This window comes from Kuraishia capsulata, genomic scaffold (genome assembly GCF_000576695.1).
Source record: "Kuraishia capsulata CBS 1993 genomic scaffold, Kuraishia_capsulata_scaffold_5, whole genome shotgun sequence".
NCBI classification, from domain to species: Eukaryota; Fungi; Ascomycota; class Pichiomycetes; order Pichiales; family Pichiaceae; genus Kuraishia; species Kuraishia capsulata.
In genome coordinates this window covers 1,014,285-1,030,376 of record NW_019172954.1, presented here as the reverse complement: position 1 = coordinate 1,030,376, position 16,092 = coordinate 1,014,285, and the positions used below count along the sequence as shown (strand labels likewise).

The window sequence follows — 16,092 nt, the reverse complement described above, 5'->3', positions numbered from 1 at the left end:
AATGTTTAATAGTGAGTATTTTTCACCCATTACGTTATATTTCTTGCTGCCGAGCGTGCTCTAAATGGTCGTGCTAATGCCGAAAAATGAAATATTTCAAGGCCCATCTCCAATCTGTTGGAGCAGTCTCCAGACTATTGATGCTGATTAGATACCAAGCAACAATGACAACAACTTTGGAGGAAACCAGAAGCGCGTTGGAGGAGCTGGAAAGTATAGAGGCAGGGATTGCTGAGAGGCTTCAATATAATCCAGATATTCACCACTCGCAGAATGACCATGGTGTTCTTGGAGGAGGGAAGCGTACGATAGGACAAACGTTGTTACAACAACATGAGGTCAAACTGTTTCTAGACGAGTATTCCAAACAGTGTGACGCTGTTAAAAAGAATTTGGAGACATTCAGTTCTGATTTTGAGTCTTTTGATGACAAAGAACTCAATTTCAACAAGTTTGATGGACTGCTATCAAACATCAAAGACTACTACGCAAAGTACCCAGAGGCTCCACAGGATTCTTCGAATATCTTCGCCATGTACGGAATAGGAGTGGATGATGGAAAGAGGAGGAAGATTTTGTCCTCCTTTGCATCCAACTTGAAACTTACGGGAATTTTCACAGTACAGGAGAAAAATGGCAAGTTGCTGGACCTCACCAGCTTTTATAATGCGTTCATCAACGTGCCGGGCGTTGACTCCTTGGATTATCTCACTTACCTCAAAAAGATTACAAGCTTTGGCGGTTTAGCCACTGGTGTGCGACAGTCAAAGGAGTATTACGAATATCTGAAAGAGTTGAACGAATACCTGGCCAAGTTCTGGACCAAGATCCAGCCGTTGTCCCGCCCTGAAAGATCTCTCGACAAGATCAAAGAGGATTTCAAAACAAGGGTGACCAGTGTGGCCGTGAATAACGAGGATGGAAGTGTGTATTGCAAAGTGTGCGATAAAACTTTTGCCAAGGAATCAGTGTTCCAAGGTCATATCAGTGGAAAGAAACATATCAAGTCTGCCAAGTTGGCTGAACCCAGGCAGTATATGGAATATCAGCTTGACAACATTCTGCAATTACTCTCCAAGCAACTCAAAGATACAAGGGAGAATGTGGAGAGGCGGCAACTTCTGACCGTCAGAGAGCAGCAGCTGGAGAAGCTGGACGTAACCAATGCTAGCGATGACGAATACGAAGTGATAGGCAAAGACTCTGAGGGCAACGACGGCGGAGAGCATTCAGGTGATCGGGTCTACAATCCTCTGAACATTCCGCTAGGTCCAGATGGAAACCCGCTGCCATTCTGGCTCTACAAGCTGATTGGACTCGATACTGAGTTCAACTGTGAGGTGTGTGGAAACGTCAAGTACAAAGGTAGGGCCAGTTTTGAAGCCCATTTCCTGGAGCGTAAGTCGCATCTGAAAGGTTTACAGTTACTCGGAATTGAGTCATCCCAGATTGACGTTTTCAAGGATATCAGTTTGATTAAGGATGTTCTCGAACTCAAGGCTAAGATAAGCAAGAAGAAAAAGGTTGACGAAACGTTGAAGGAAGATAACTACGAACTAGAAGACGAGGATGGAAACGTCATGAGTGAAAAGATTTATAACGAACTAAAGAAGCAGGGGTTGATCTGAATCCTCTTCAATGATACTTTTCAGGACTGTACTTCTTCAAGTAACCGAGACATTGCTCTTTGACATCATCCGAGCTCTGCTCGTACATCGTCTCCAGTAGTATGATGCAATGCTCTTTAGCAGGAGGCTTGAACATGATCAGGTATTGTAACGTTTGGAATCCAAGCTTGTATCTGATTGGATCAGAACATAGAGATTTCAGCTTCATGACCATTCCCAGGTCAATTAACGGCACTTCGGACACAAATCTGATGAGAATCTTACGATCCGAGCTCTCCAGGAATGGTAAGAAATTGTCAAGAACTTTTGACGTCCATGAAGTATAGTTTGGAAACGACCCAGCTGGGTCCTGGAGATGCTCATTGTACCATTCTTCGTTCAACCACGAGATGACAATGTCTATTCTGTTCCTCATGTCCTGGACGAAATGGTCAAAGATGCAATTTCGCACCACGTCCACCAAGGTCTCGTCTTTGAGTCCCCTCGTTATCAACCTGATCAGTAACCAATTCTCAAAGTCTTTTTTCTGGCTATCATCAGCTCCACCGGCATTATTGTGATTGTGATTTTGGTCCGAAGAAAGTCGGATAAAGTTCTCCACAATCTTAGACATCTGCTGCTTCTTCTCCGATATCGTGAGAGTTTTGGGTGGTGGTAGTTGATATGGTTCCGCATCATCAAAATCCGGCTCGTAGTCCGAATCAGCAGACTCGGCCACCGCTTGGTTCTGCTGCTGTTGATGTGGTGTCACAGCGTTGGTCTGACCCGTCAGACTCTTGGCAACTTCAAATGTGTACCTATCAGCAACAACAGTGAGTCCTCTGATCAAGGTACTTGTATCTATGGTGGTCAGGGAGGTGGTGATCATATCTACCAACACGTGCAAGGGAAGAGTTGACATGTCGAACTGGGCAAGTGCGTTGGAGTCTTGAAGGAGCGTGAACAGCGACTTGTAGGTATTGTCTTTGGGGACGATGCTGTTATTGTAGAACTCATTCCCCTGGTACTTCTTGGCAAGGTGGGCGATTGGTTCAACCCGTGAGTACTGATCTATCTTGACTCTCTGCCTCTCCACCAGAACCTTGAACTTCTTGTCCAATTTTTGCTTTAGGCCAGCATCCTTCACAAAGTTCCTATTCAACAGAAATGAAATCAGAATCTTGTTAAACCTATCGTTGTACCTCTGCACCATTTTCACCTTTAGCATGTCCGTTTCGTAGACAGGAGGCCGCTGTAGAACAGAATCATAGCCCAGTATCAGGTTGAATATCCTTCCAAAAATGTACTTTGGTCTCTTCCTCAATACCTGAACCAACACACTACAGAACACGGTAAATATTGGCGTGGTCTGAATCAGCTCGTCACTCAACATCTCAAACAAATTGTCTAGCAGATTTTCTCCTTCCCCGTCAGTGTTCCACAGAACCGGATGGTTGGGCGGCACCATTGCAATTGAAAAGTCCAGATCATACTGTGGGTTATTCTCTTTAACCCTCGGGTCTCGTATCAACGGCAAATGAACTGTTAACAGTTTTCCGTAGAACTTAAGAGTGGAAACTTTCACTGGAATAGACCGAGACAGGTCGGCGTCCCTGTTCAGTGGAAGAAGAGGATCTGCCGTCTCAAAGCGCCCAAGAATCTCAGACTTCAGTAAAGTCATCTTACTCCACGTTTCAGTGTCTCCAGGGTAGTCGATAGTGTACTTGAAAACGAGATCGTATACGGCGGTGGTGATGTCTATTATAGCTGACACCACCACCGTATCCTTCACGGTTAGGCATTTCAACAACGAATCCAGCAGCTTCGGCGACTGCTGATACCGCAGCTCAAACGGCACTTGTTTTCCGTGGAAACAATCCCGCAGAAACAGCACACACCATCTCGTCAAATGTAAATCCGAGCCCGTCGAAATGGCAAGGATCTGGTCCAGAATAGGAGGGAAAAGAGACAGATCCTGTAATGCCAAAGCTTTGGCAGATTCCAGCTGCTCCAGAGACATTATCTGGATTTATAAGTGCCGAATTGCAGGAGTTTTGGATTCAATCGTTGATACCTGGCGGACTTAGTCTGGCGTGGACCAGATACTTTGTTTGTGGTATCAAATAGTCGTGTAAACTCCAGGGTAGTAAATGGTCACGTGACTTTAAGGTTAGAAAGTCTACAGATTTTACAATTCATTATGGAAGTAAATAGACAGAAGTGCATATGGAGTATGTGTCGATAAAGAGCCAGAAGCTGCTTAGTTGTCCTTGTTCTGTGCGAAGAAAAAGTTAACAGCCCACAGTTCCAACCCGTGCTTGGAGGCGTAGTCGTCTGCGCCTGAACCTGGAACACCAGTTCCCCAGTTGGGCCTGTCCTTTGGAGCCTCGGGTGAGGAGCCCAATTGCTTATACAGCAAGAAGACGTATCTGTGGAACTTGGTCTTTGGTGGAGGCCCTGGGCCAATGTAAGGGGCCAGCGTCACACCGTTGGAAGACAGGTCATCGAAGTGGGATGGCTCTAAATCCTTCACAACGTAGTGGCAGTATTCAGACCAAGTCTTGTCGCCCTTGGTTGGGGCATCTGGGTCTGTCAGAATCAACGTGAATCGATCTTTGGGGTCAATTGCTGCTGAATCGTCTGTGTTTGGGGCAAACGAAATCTTGGGTGTCTCCTGGGTTTTCTCGGGAGTCAGCTTGTTTCCCATCACAACGTCTTTTCCATCACCGTATGATATGATCAGCAAACCCTTAGGCACGAATTGTTCATCCTTGATGACCGTGGGGATGATTTCATTCTGGATGAGGGCATCCTTGATGGAGGAGGATATGGTAACCAATGGCATTCTGTTGACGATGGGTCTGGCTAAGAATCTCGATCTGTGAAACAGTACCGGTCTGAAATTCCTGACCAGATTCATAAATCAGATGACGAAAATTCACTCACACAATTGGAGAATTGCCGTTACCAATACGAGCGCCCCTTTGGGGTTCGGATCTAGTGGTTCTGTCCTGGGATATACACTACCTTGCTCCAATTACATAACATCTTACTCAAACTTACGCTTATCCCACCGATCGTCCTGGACGAACGACAAAAGGCTCTTACTTCCAGTTTGTATCAGCGGGTGTCCGGCAACCACCGTTAGAAACTTCTCAAGGCCTATGCGCCTGTCCTCTATAAACTGGTCGTTGAACTTATTCGTCGTCAGGAACGATTTCTCAGGCAGCTTTGGGATCACCACACGCCTGACCTCGAGTTCTAGCGTTTTTCTGAACGAGTCAAAGTCTGAATAACGCCGACGTACCCTGCTTGACTTCTTTTTGAATGCAGGGATGTTTGTCTTGCTGCGTGTTAGTAGCTATTGTCGTAGACTCTCGAAAAGAGGACTCACCTTGCACACTATCTCGTAGTCCGTATACATTCCAGATCCAGTTCCATGGGTTATTGGGTTGATTACCTGTCATTTCGTTAGCTTCTAAAACAACATTGAAAACTTCTGGCTCTCACTTACCGCAATCTCAAGGAAGTTTTCCGGCTCGCCGTAGATCTCATCAAAAGTCTGGTGTCTGTCCCTGGACTCAAAAGACTGGAACGGATTTGGCATCTTGTTCCAATTGTTCCTTGCTCTGGATGGTAACGCGTGTTTTTCCGCCCGTCAACAAGGAACCTTATCTGTGATATTACCAAACCGATAAGGGCCATACGAAGCGACATCACGGGCACCAGCCACACCTTCATATTTTACGTGTCTCAACCAAAAGGTCGTGTCTCCGGCTCAAGGGGTTATGCCAGCGTTTTTCACTCTTTTGGCAACTCGCCTGGCAAGAAGTGTTGAAGCAACAAGGACGGGATTTTCGGGTTAAACGCGATACCCTCCAAAAGTGTACATTAGCGTTTTTATCTCCTGTCACTACCATGGATACCAACATTGATTACGCGTACCCGCAAGACGATGGGGTGGATGCCCAACACGTGCCTAACGACACAGACCAGGCGTATCAGCGCAGCGTGCTGAAGGCCGGCAACGGGGTTAATGAGGGCGACGAGGAAGAAGAGGAGGAGGAGGAGGCCGTGGAGGACGAAGAAGAGGGCGATTTTGGGTCGCCATCGGGGGCTTTTGCCAACGTTGGCCAGGGCCTCACCGGCAAGTACAAGAACATACTCATGCAATACTGGCAGGAAACGATAAATTCTATAGAGCACGATGATCATGACTTCAAGACTCACCAGCTGCCGCTTGCACGGATCAAAAAAGTGATGAAAACGGATGAAGAGGTGAAGATGATCTCTGCCGAGGCCCCCATACTGTTCGCCAAAGGGTGTGATATTTTCATTACTGAGCTCACGATGAGGGCGTGGATTCACGCCGAGGAGAACAAGAGAAGGACGCTGCAAAAGTCCGATATTGCCGCTGCGTTGTCGAAGTCTGACATGTTTGACTTTCTGATTGACATTGTTCCTCGTGAGGAAGACAAGTTCTCGAAGCAGTCCACCCAGCAGCCTGGCCAACAGACACAGCAGATGCCTCCACAACAGCACCTTCAGGATACGACGCAGCACAAGCTGACGGACCAGACAATAGACTATTCTCAGTATGGCAACCAGGACACTCTGTTGCAGAGCCATCTGCTAAATGGCACGGACTACACGAACGGCAGGCCCCAGGAGTTATACCAGCATGATCGGTTCTAGTCGCGCAAGTCTCAACCGAAAGCAGAATTCCGAAGTCTCTATGTAAATTATGTATATCTGAACAAAAAGGTAGGAGCACTAAAGACGAGAAAAGTGACGGTGCCAAAGCCTCGTCTAAGCACATCTGTAAGAACAAAGAACACCCAAACCCTCATCAAAAGCCCTGCGTGATCATGATACCGTATCCAACCGTAATCACAATTACAAACACCATCAACGAACCAGGAACTCCCCGGCTGATGAACGTGCCGACATCCAAGTACCGGTTACCCATGTCGTCCGTCATAGAGATAGCCGTCACATTCGGGAAACCAGACGTCGGCAGTCCCATGGCAACGGAAGCAAGCAAGGCAGTACCAATGACCATGAGCTGTGGGTGTGGAGTGGGGAGGTTCTCACCAATCTTCTGGACCAGAGGGATGATGATCAGAGCTGCAACAGTGTGCGAAACAAAAGTTGCAAAGACCAGCACGAGCACACCAAAGATGATGAGAATCTCCCAGGCCGAGTAATTCTCGATACGACGGTCCAAAGCGTCGGCAATGGTCTTGAGCAATCCGGAAGAGGTGACGGCCTTTCCAAGGGCAATACCACCCATAGCGAGAAGAACGATGGACCAAGGATAGTTGTTCACGTCCTGGGTGCTGAGAAGACCAGTTCCGAAAAAGAGTGCCATTGGTAGAATGGAGATGATTCCGGATTGACCAAATACACCGTCCAGTTTCGTCATCAGACACCACAAGATGATGGTGCCAACGGTCACGGCACATATGTACCATTGCTTGAGCGTGAAACTTTCGCGGATAGGCTTGATCTTTTTCAACTGGACATCCTTCATCTTGAAGGTGAGTACCATCTCAACCCAGATCACCAAAACCCCCAGAATGGTGCAAGGAATCGAGACCGAGAACCAGTTACCCCAGGAGGGCTGTGGGTCGAGGGCTTGAATGGCAATGATGTTCTGAGGAGACGAGATCGGAGAAGACATTCCTGCTACATCAGACGCAAGAGCCACTCCCAGGATAAGTGCCTTGGCAAAGCCCGAGTCGTAGGGGATCGTCTTGAGCACAGGCTGTGCCAATGAGTAGGTCAAAACCGGCGCAGCAACGTTGGAAAGCCACATGGACAAAAACGCAGCAACTGCCATGATGGCAAGCAGGATATTGCGGGGCTTTGTTCCAGCCATGGCCAAGATGTACGAACTCAGCACCTTGGCGATGTTGTACTTGCTGAGAGCAGCAGCCAGGGTAAATCCTCCGAGCAACAGCATGATAACGGACCCCCACATGGTGGAGAAGATGTAAGTGGCAGCGTCCGCAGCGTTCATCTTGGTGCCATCATCGTTCTTGAGCACCTGGAAGAGCACAGTGAGGAAAGGAACCAGCATGGACGTCACCCACAGTGGGATTGCCTCGGTAGCCCATAAGATAGCACAGCATGCCAAAAGTGCCATACAGTTATGCTGCTGTTCGTCATTGAACGTCTTGACTCCCAGAAGGATACCTGTGACGAGTATCACGAGCGCAATCAGCGCTGCGCGCTTGCCAAAGAGACATTTGGGGATTTTGAGTTTGGAGATGCTCACCCATTTGGTGTTGATGTGGAATCTGTCTGGCAGCAGGTACTCGAAACAGTCGAGCCTCTGCAGATCTGACTCTGAGCCCACTTTGGCCTCTTGGGTCTGTCTCTCTAAACCAATCAAATCCTTCCAGACGGTGTTCCGCTCCCACACGATGTGTTCACGCAAGAAGGACTTGAGCTCACGAGAACACAGATCGAAACTGGCGTTCTCGGTGATGATGCCGTAGATCCTGGTGATCTCCTCCATATAGGAGTCCAGCTTGGCCAAAGTCGAACGCTTGAAAATATACGTCTTATCTGCCAACGAACTCATGTATCCGGCTTTGATTTCAGCCTGTAGCACCTTGTCGAACTTCTTGCACACCTTCGAGAAACCAAGACGGTTGAGCTCTATGAACGACTTGAGCTGCGACAGCTCAATGTAGAAGTGGATAGATTGCTTCTTGAACGTGATCTTCTGCTGCTGTGGAAGGGCCATCTCCAAGTCGTTGAGCAACGAGGAGTGGATCAACTCCTCCTCCTCTTCCACGTTGTCGATATGGCGGATTCCACGCTCCAGATCCACATCCGAAGACTTGTACTGGTCCGTCTCGTCGTCGTCAAAGTCGTGGCTCAGTCTTTTCGATTGGTCGGAAAACGGAGTCTCGGTGTATCTCTTTAGTTCTTTGAGAGTTTCTTCGACCTGTGAGTACACCTCGGCTTCTTGGGTCTTGTAGAACTTGTCGATCTTCTCTAGCTCGGCATCTAACTTCTCGATGAATATCCTAACATGGCGTGGGCGATTCGATTCGAGCTCAATAGTCTCAACGTTTAGTTCATCAGCAGAGTCTCGCGCACTTACCTGTGACGCCTTGTCCTTACGGACAAAGCCTTTGCCACGACGGATCTTGTCTGCTAGCTTCTTCTGCAGAATTTCATGTCTAGAAGGCTCCTCAGAAGGCTCGTTGGCCGTAAAAGAACTGCCCTCCTCAGTAGTAGACTCCTCCGCAAGCTTGTAAATGAGCTTCTTAAGCGAAGAATAGTTGATGTACGAGTCCGACCACTCCGGCACTGCGTTAAACTGCAAGGAATGTGCGAATTTCATGTTGGCGCAAAATCCGGGTCAAAAAGAGCGTTTTTGGAGATTAAATTGCACTAGAAGATTTGCACTGTTCAGATGAGCCAGTAGCAAAAAAATCAGGCACAAAAAAGTCCAACTTGGGAGTTTTGTTGTAGCTATGGAAAAGAACAGCGGGAGCGTAAGGCTTTTAGCGGCCCCTCCAATTTTTTCTCTCAAATAGGCATCTTGTCGTGTGATCATTCAGGGCTTGGGTGGACGTGCGCACGCTAAAAACGGCGATCTCAGATCTTGGCATAATGTCAAACGGTTGGAACATAATCGATTGGATGGGCGTATGATCACGGGACTTGAAGCTTTGGAAATGGATTTTTTAACATGATTTTAGTATCACGAGTTTCGTGCGGCTCATACTGATGGGACCTGCTGTCGCCTGGGGCTGTTGATATTTTGAGTATTACTTTATCGTAGGGTCTAAGAGCTATTATAGAAGATACTCGGGAGACCGATATACAACATGTGGTGAACATTTTGTTGATAGGATTTAAATGGTAATGTTTTCTGTGTTCCACGTATACACAAACACTCATTCTCCAGAGTCCCCGAGGCAGTCACCTATTTGGGAAAAAATCTGTACAATTTCGAATTTCGAGAAAAACTCTGTCATGGTGTGGAGAATATCTGACAAAGTTAATCAAAGGAAAAATCAAAATATGACACCGTAATATTCTAACCTGTATCTTAATCTTATCATATTTTACTCAAAGGATGAAATAAATCAGACTGTGGTCCCTGATTGAAATCTTCAACCTGCCAGCCGAAGAGGCAGATGGGCATGCGGCTTGCACATACAAGTCTGCTAAATGCGGCCGTACCCGTGGGTCCCGCTACTACAGTGCACCATAACCGATTGAACCCCGGCCAGGCCCGCTGAAGGTATATACGCTGCATTGCGAGTTGATAAAGAAATTTTGGATTGTGGATCTGGCATAAGTCGAGCCCGACTCCCTAGTGAAGATGGACCGAGCATGACTAGAGGCAAAGTCTTGCAAAAACCTGGAATCACTCCAGATTGAATAATATTTTCTGAGGGCGAAATCCATTTCAAGAAACCCTCCTTCACTCAAAGCATCCTGAACGTGCAAGCCTGTTATCTCCCCAACTGTCATGATCCACATATAGGGCAGCCTTCCAGATCCCTTGACTTTCAGAAAAAATTATCCCAGACACTACCACAACCCACCACGTGAGAAAAATTCGACACCCCGTCTCTTCACCCCTGTTCACCCTATCAATAAGGCGCTATCGGAGGTCCGAGAGTCTACGCCGCGGACAAGTGTCTGCTGGCGATGCTACAGGCGATGAAACGTCCAGACATTTCGGTAAAACAGCCAATTAGTGGCCGGCATTCGGAATGAGAGAACTGAAATGCGGTCTGCCTCTGGTTCGTGGCCCTCCAAAACCTCGGAACATGCTCCCAAGCCTTGCGACAAAGTCCGAAGCCAGCGTCTCCGAGCTCGTCTCACGACTGGTCTCAAGACTCATAACGGGACTTTGATTCCCGTCATCTCCATCAGTTTCATAAGCACCCCTGCTCTCGGGCCAATTCAGCAAATAACCATCCGATAAACTCTGGACACACGTGATCCGTGGCGTGTGTGTATGCAGGCGCCAAGTCACTTGTTCCCGATTGGGAAAAATGCTGTGCTCTTTGCCTCCTAAACCACACCCCCTCTGTACACGCCAGTCTATTCTCTTCAGGAAAAACCAACCGCCATCTTATTATTTTTATGATTAAACAGCATAGCTGCAATCGGGGCATGTGTCCGAATCTAATGCATCCCAAATGTGAAGATTTCAGCTTAAAAAAATGTCAATTGCCGCAAACGAGCAAAATTAGAATAACCACCCGTCATGCATGAAGGTCTGATGATGTCCTCGGGCTTGAACTCCCCCTCTTAATGCACTTAGTCACCTGTATCGCACCCCAACTTGCCGGCCGTCTTTCGTTGCCTGTTTTTCAACTAGTTTCTTTAGCGCAAAGAAGCAACTTTATCGGTCTATCTACCGAAAACCTTAATCCGTAATTGCTGAGGTGTGATCAGCTGAGTTTCTTTTTCTGCCGGATTATGTATAAATTGAGAGGTGCAGCCGGTACTGTTTCGCAGACCTTCAAGTCTGCAAGAACACCATTAACATCAAAGAGATTCTATTCAATGCCAGAAATTCCAAAGACCCAAAAAGCCGTTGTCTTCGAGACACATGGTGGCCCATTGGAATACAAAGAGATCCCAGTGCCAAAACCCAAGGCTAACGAAATCCTGATCAACGTTAAGTATTCAGGTGTTTGTCATACTGACTTGCACGCATGGCAAGGAGATTGGCCATTGGCCACTAAGCTGCCTCTTGTGGGAGGCCACGAGGGAGCCGGAATTGTTGTTGCCAAGGGAGAAAACGTGACTTCATTTGAAATCGGTGATTATGCTGGTATCAAGTGGTTGAACGGTTCTTGTCTTGACTGTGAGTTCTGTGAGCGCGGAGCAGAGCCAAACTGTGCTAAAGCCGACCTTTCTGGTTACACCCATGACGGTTCTTTCCAGCAGTATGCCACGGCCGATGCCGTACAGGCAGCTCATATTCCAAAGGGAACCGACCTTGCTGAGGTTGCACCAATTCTGTGTGCTGGTGTTACCGTTTACAAGGCCTTGAAGACTGCCGATCTTTCTCCAGGTCAATGGGTTGCCATTTCCGGTGCCGGTGGTGGACTCGGATCTTTGGCTATCCAATACGCAAAGGCCATGGGTCTCCGTATCCTAGCCATTGACGGTGGAGAAGACAAGGCCAACCTGTGTTCCGAACTCGGTGCTGAAGTTTTCATCGACTTCACCAAGACGAAGGACTTGGTTGCAGATGTGGTCAAGGCCACCAACGGAGGTCCTCACGGAGTGATCAATGTGTCTGTTTCTGAATTTGCCATTGCTCAGTCGTGCGAATATGCAAGACCTCTCGGAAAGGTTGTTCTTGTTGGTTTGCCAGCCGGTGCCGTTTGCAAGTCGCCTGTATTTGCACACGTTGTGAAGTCACTTGAGATCAAGGGTTCCTACGTCGGAAACAGAGCGGATACTTCTGAGGCTCTGGACTTCTTCTCTAGAGGGCTGGTCAAGGCACCAATCACCATCATCGGACTTTCCGAATTGCCAAAGGTTTACGAATTGATGGAGAAGGGAGCCATTCTGGGCAGATATGTCGTCGACACCACCAAATGAGGTAGACCATGGTCTTAGAGGGCATATTGGCCTATAGCTAGCCTCAGCTATTTAAGTATAATGATAATGTGTATCATGAGTGAAATCGTGTAGCGAGAGTAAGTAATGTAGTTGGACATGAGGTCAAATACTAAACACCAATACTAGAATACGGTTATTAGAGTGATGGCTCCAAATGACTCCAAGAGTTCTTATCGTTAATGTCTTTACGTATGTTCCCCCATTGTGCACCCCCATTGTGCCCCCGTTATGCCCACCTGCACCAATCTCCACCTCCACCGCCACCTCTGCGCGAGCCGTGCCGGATGACGCGATTCTCCATGTCCATGTCCTATCATTTTCAACTTTATCCTATACAGCCAAAAGGTGATCCCTTTGCTACAAAATTTTGCAGATTATTCGTCCAAACTCTCTTCATTATGGACTTCACATATCCCTCCAGACGATCGGTGGTTTACTCGGCGAAGGGCATCGTGGCCTCCACGCAACCCCTCGCAAATGCAGCGGGCATCAAGGTATTGGAAAAGGGTGGAAATTGCGTGGTAAGTGACTATTAAATTCCTCAAAAATACTCAATTGGCTGCTAACTGGCTCTAGGATGCGTCTGTAGCCGTTTCTGCGGTTCTAGGCCTGATTGAGCCCGCAAGCACGGGTATTGGTGGTGACTGCTTCGGACTGTTCTACAGTGCTGCCGATAAGAAGGTTCACGGGATCAACGGCACCGGGAGATCTGCCTCGGCCTTGAGTCTCGAGCATATACAACAAAATGCGCCACAGGATATTACCCCACAATTCAGACTGAAAGAAGACTCGATTTTCCAGGTAAACGTTCCGGGGTTGGTGGCTGGCTGGTGTGATGCTGTTGAAAAATGGGGTTCTGGAAAGGTTTCAATGGCTGAAATTTTGGCCCCGGCCATCGATCTGGCTGAGGAAGGAGCACCAGTCTCCAGTGTGAGTAGTTATATGTGGAAGAAGTCCGAATCGAAACTCAAGTCAAGAAACGCAGGGTTAACCAAGGAAGAGCTGCTGCCTATCTTACCTGACGGAGGTGAACATGGCCCTCAACCAGGAACGCTCTACAAAAACCCTAAACTGGCTAGAGCGTTCAGATTGGTAGCCGAACACGGAAAAGAAGGATATTATGCTGGAGAAATCGCCGAGGCCATAGTTCACGAGATATCCTCGCGTGGAGGCTTGGTCTCATTGGAGGACCTTTCCAACCACACGTCTACTTTCGTGGACCCCATTGGAATTGAGCTTCTGGGAAAAAAGCTTTGGGAAATCCCACCAAGTGGCTCCGGAATCGTGGCTTTACTTTCTCTGGGTCTTATCAAAGAGCTCGATCGCCAAGGAAAGACTACGCTCAATGGGCTCAAGCACAACTCAGTGGAGTATCTTCATCTGGTGATTGAGACTATAAAACTGGCTTTCAAGGATAGTGACGAATATGTGAATGATCCCGCCAAGTTCGCGGCTGAACCTTCTTTCGACTCACTGCTTAGTGCGGAGTATTTCCAAAGCAGAGCCGAACATTATTCTTCAAGCTCAATCATCGACAACTCGGTGATACGTCATGGAGTCCCCAACCCAATGTTCAAATCAGATACAGTTTACCAGACAGTTACTGACAAAGACGGAAATGCATTTAGCTTCATTAACTCAGTATACAGAGGATTTGGAAGTGGTTATCTCGTCAAAGACTTCGGGTTCTGTCTACAAGATCGCGGTGGAAATTTCAACTGCAACCCCCAAAGCAAGAACTGCATTGCTGGTAATAAGCGAAGCTACCACACGATCATCCCAGGAATGATCACCTCGGCCAACGAAGAGCTGTATGCTGCCTACGGCATTATGGGTGGGTTCAACCAGCCACAGGCCCATGTCCAGGTGTTTCTGAACATGGTGCTATTTGGGTTTGATCCGCAGAAGGCACTGGATGCCCCCAGAATATCATTGGCAGCACATCCAAATCACGTTCACACTGATCTGGGACTAGGCGCGGACGGACCTGCCAGTAATGCCGTCACTCTGATCAATGCTGAGGACGGTATCGACTTGGAGGTAGTCGCAGGACTCGAGAAACTGGGCCATGTGGTGCATGTAGCTAAGGGCAATTCGAGATCGCTCTTTGGAAGAGGTCAAATCGTCAAGAAAGAGTCAGGATTCTCGAAAGACGAGCCGTTGGTGTGGTCCGGAGGGTCTGATATGAGAGGTGATGGAGCCGCAGTTGCGTTGATCTGAAAGAATGGTATTTTATGAGTATATAGCTCTCAATTGAACCTTTGTCTTGATCAGCAGAGCAGATATGCAGATTGGCAGGTGGGCAGGCGGGCAGGTCCGGACTGTGTCACCATTAAGTCACTTTTTAGACCAATGAATAAAATCTAAACCAACTCCAAACTGCCTCTAAATCACCGCCTGAATGCAACGGCACTAGGCAGCCTAAAACTGATACAATACATGGGCTTGGTGGGCGAAACAGCCCTCACATTGTGGAACTCGAGCTCCTCAAATGCGATCTCAAAGCCGATCAACTTCACCACTTTTGCGTGCATTCTATGACAAAGCTCCACATTGGAAGGTTCTGGTTCATCTGGGGAAAACTTCTCGAAATGGTAGACATGAATTGTTGGAAGTCTGAAGCCAGGAAGCGTTTCTACCTGCTGCTGAGTCAAGTCTGGAAAGGCCTTGGTGAAAAGACCAACATAGTCGCTCAGAAATGTGATAGCGGAATCCGGCAAATTCATGATATAATGGGCGAAAAACGTTGGGATAGTAACATCTTCAGTTATAACACTCTTTTTATGCTTTTTGTTCGAGGAATCTTTGGTCTTGGACACTTTGACCTCGGTCCTGTGTATCACCTTGGTTTTGTTCGAGAACTCATATAACAGTCTAGGGGCCTCCCAAATGAATTTTTTACCGTCAGTGTTGAATGGTTGGACGAAGCCCTCCACCTTGTTCTCCTGAATATTCACCTTAAGATACTTGTAACTCTCTGGGTTCAGGTCATTGGCAAAGGTCACACACAGCTTCTTGGCAGCAGGTATGGCAAAGGGCCCAACTCCACCCATTACATCGCAAATGGCATCAGTCTTGCTCACAAAATTGCCCACTAGTCTCTCATGTTCTGTAGAAAGTCTTGAATTCCAATATACCTTGCTAAAGTCAAAGTGAAACTTGCACTTGTTCTCCAGCTGCTCGACCATGAAGTTGTCCTCACCAGCAATGACCTTCATTTTGAACGTTCTAAAAGTGGTGTCTATGGTATCCAGTTTGTCAACAACTGTCTTGATTGAAGGGTTTTTGTCGATGATAACCTGTCCAATTATAGAGGCATAAGGTTTGAACTCTTCCCTCAGATTCATGTGTGCCAAATGCCCGGTCTTGGAGAATCCAGAGGGTATCTGTTCCTTGCTGTCGGCAGGCAGAATCGACCTCAAAATCTGGTCAGCCCTCCAAAATTCGTAATCGAGATCAAAAGAATAGTCCACGAATGTTCCCTCCCATTCTTTGATCGTCTGGAGACAGGCTTCCGATAGCTCTTTTTCCACACAGCCGGTGCTCTTCACCCTGTGATCTAGAACGACAGACTTACCGTCTCTATTCTGCTCCGTTTTGTGGTCAGGCAAAGAAATAGCATATGGCAGCCCAGGAAGCCTGAGGATGTCTTGCTTGAAATTTTTGGCGAACTGGCCAATATATTTGGGCTCTTTGAAGACCACACACACCACAGGAAGCCTGGTGTGGAACAACGAACGGTCCAGAACCTTCATTCCCTGGTTCGAGGGCGGCAGTATCTCACTAGATACAGTAGACATCCTGATTCTTCCCAATTTTTGTTCAATTTTCCGTCTCAAGGCTCTAAATAGCATCAGTGCTTCCA

The 16,092-nt window shown here is 47.5% G+C and overlaps 9 protein-coding genes across 9 annotated transcripts; 4 read left to right on the top strand and 5 right to left on the bottom strand.

Moving 5' to 3' along the window:
* Positions 1 to 86: 86 nt before the first annotated feature.
* KUCA_T00004535001 (uncharacterized protein) lies at positions 87 to 1,628 on the top strand (the record flags this gene model as incomplete). The annotated part of the gene is made up of 1 exon (XM_022601280.1): positions 87 to 1,628. One exon carries the CDS (start codon positions 87 to 89, stop codon positions 1,626 to 1,628), a length of 1,542 nt encoding a protein of 513 aa, XP_022460542.1.
* A 7-nt stretch (positions 1,629 to 1,635) lies between these two features.
* On the bottom strand, positions 1,636 to 3,627 carry KUCA_T00004534001 (uncharacterized protein; the record flags this gene model as incomplete). Its single annotated transcript, XM_022601279.1, has 1 exon — positions 1,636 to 3,627. The coding sequence occupies one exon, from the start codon at positions 3,625 to 3,627 to the stop codon at positions 1,636 to 1,638; it is 1,992 nt and encodes a 663-aa protein (XP_022460541.1).
* Positions 3,628 to 3,867: 240 nt separating this feature from the next.
* KUCA_T00004533001 (uncharacterized protein) lies at positions 3,868 to 4,527 on the bottom strand (the record flags this gene model as incomplete). Its single annotated transcript, XM_022601278.1, has 1 exon — positions 3,868 to 4,527. The coding sequence occupies one exon, from the start codon at positions 4,525 to 4,527 to the stop codon at positions 3,868 to 3,870; it is 660 nt and encodes a 219-aa protein (XP_022460540.1).
* Positions 4,528 to 4,656: 129 nt separating this feature from the next.
* On the bottom strand, positions 4,657 to 5,214 carry KUCA_T00004532001 (uncharacterized protein; the record flags this gene model as incomplete). The annotated part of the gene is made up of 3 exons (XM_022601277.1): positions 4,657 to 4,950; positions 5,002 to 5,067; positions 5,122 to 5,214. The coding sequence occupies 3 exons, from the start codon at positions 5,212 to 5,214 to the stop codon at positions 4,657 to 4,659; spliced, it is 453 nt and encodes a 150-aa protein (XP_022460539.1).
* Positions 5,215 to 5,525: 311 nt separating this feature from the next.
* On the top strand, positions 5,526 to 6,302 carry KUCA_T00004531001 (uncharacterized protein; the record flags this gene model as incomplete). The annotated part of the gene is made up of 1 exon (XM_022601276.1): positions 5,526 to 6,302. One exon carries the CDS (start codon positions 5,526 to 5,528, stop codon positions 6,300 to 6,302), a length of 777 nt encoding a protein of 258 aa, XP_022460538.1.
* Positions 6,303 to 6,456: 154 nt separating this feature from the next.
* KUCA_T00004530001 (uncharacterized protein) lies at positions 6,457 to 8,967 on the bottom strand (the record flags this gene model as incomplete). The annotated part of the gene is made up of 1 exon (XM_022601275.1): positions 6,457 to 8,967. The coding sequence occupies one exon, from the start codon at positions 8,965 to 8,967 to the stop codon at positions 6,457 to 6,459; it is 2,511 nt and encodes an 836-aa protein (XP_022460537.1).
* A 2,102-nt stretch (positions 8,968 to 11,069) lies between these two features.
* On the top strand, positions 11,070 to 12,206 carry KUCA_T00004529001 (uncharacterized protein; the record flags this gene model as incomplete). Its single annotated transcript, XM_022601273.1, has 1 exon — positions 11,070 to 12,206. One exon carries the CDS (start codon positions 11,070 to 11,072, stop codon positions 12,204 to 12,206), a length of 1,137 nt encoding a protein of 378 aa, XP_022460536.1.
* Positions 12,207 to 12,625: 419 nt separating this feature from the next.
* On the top strand, positions 12,626 to 14,447 carry KUCA_T00004528001 (uncharacterized protein; the record flags this gene model as incomplete). Its single annotated transcript, XM_022601272.1, has 2 exons — positions 12,626 to 12,748; positions 12,804 to 14,447. 2 exons carry the CDS (start codon positions 12,626 to 12,628, stop codon positions 14,445 to 14,447), a joined length of 1,767 nt encoding a protein of 588 aa, XP_022460535.1.
* Positions 14,448 to 14,617: 170 nt separating this feature from the next.
* Positions 14,618 to 16,081, bottom strand: KUCA_T00004527001 (uncharacterized protein; the record flags this gene model as incomplete). The annotated part of the gene is made up of 1 exon (XM_022601271.1): positions 14,618 to 16,081. One exon carries the CDS (start codon positions 16,079 to 16,081, stop codon positions 14,618 to 14,620), a length of 1,464 nt encoding a protein of 487 aa, XP_022460534.1.
* Between the last annotated feature and the right edge of the window lie 11 nt (positions 16,082 to 16,092).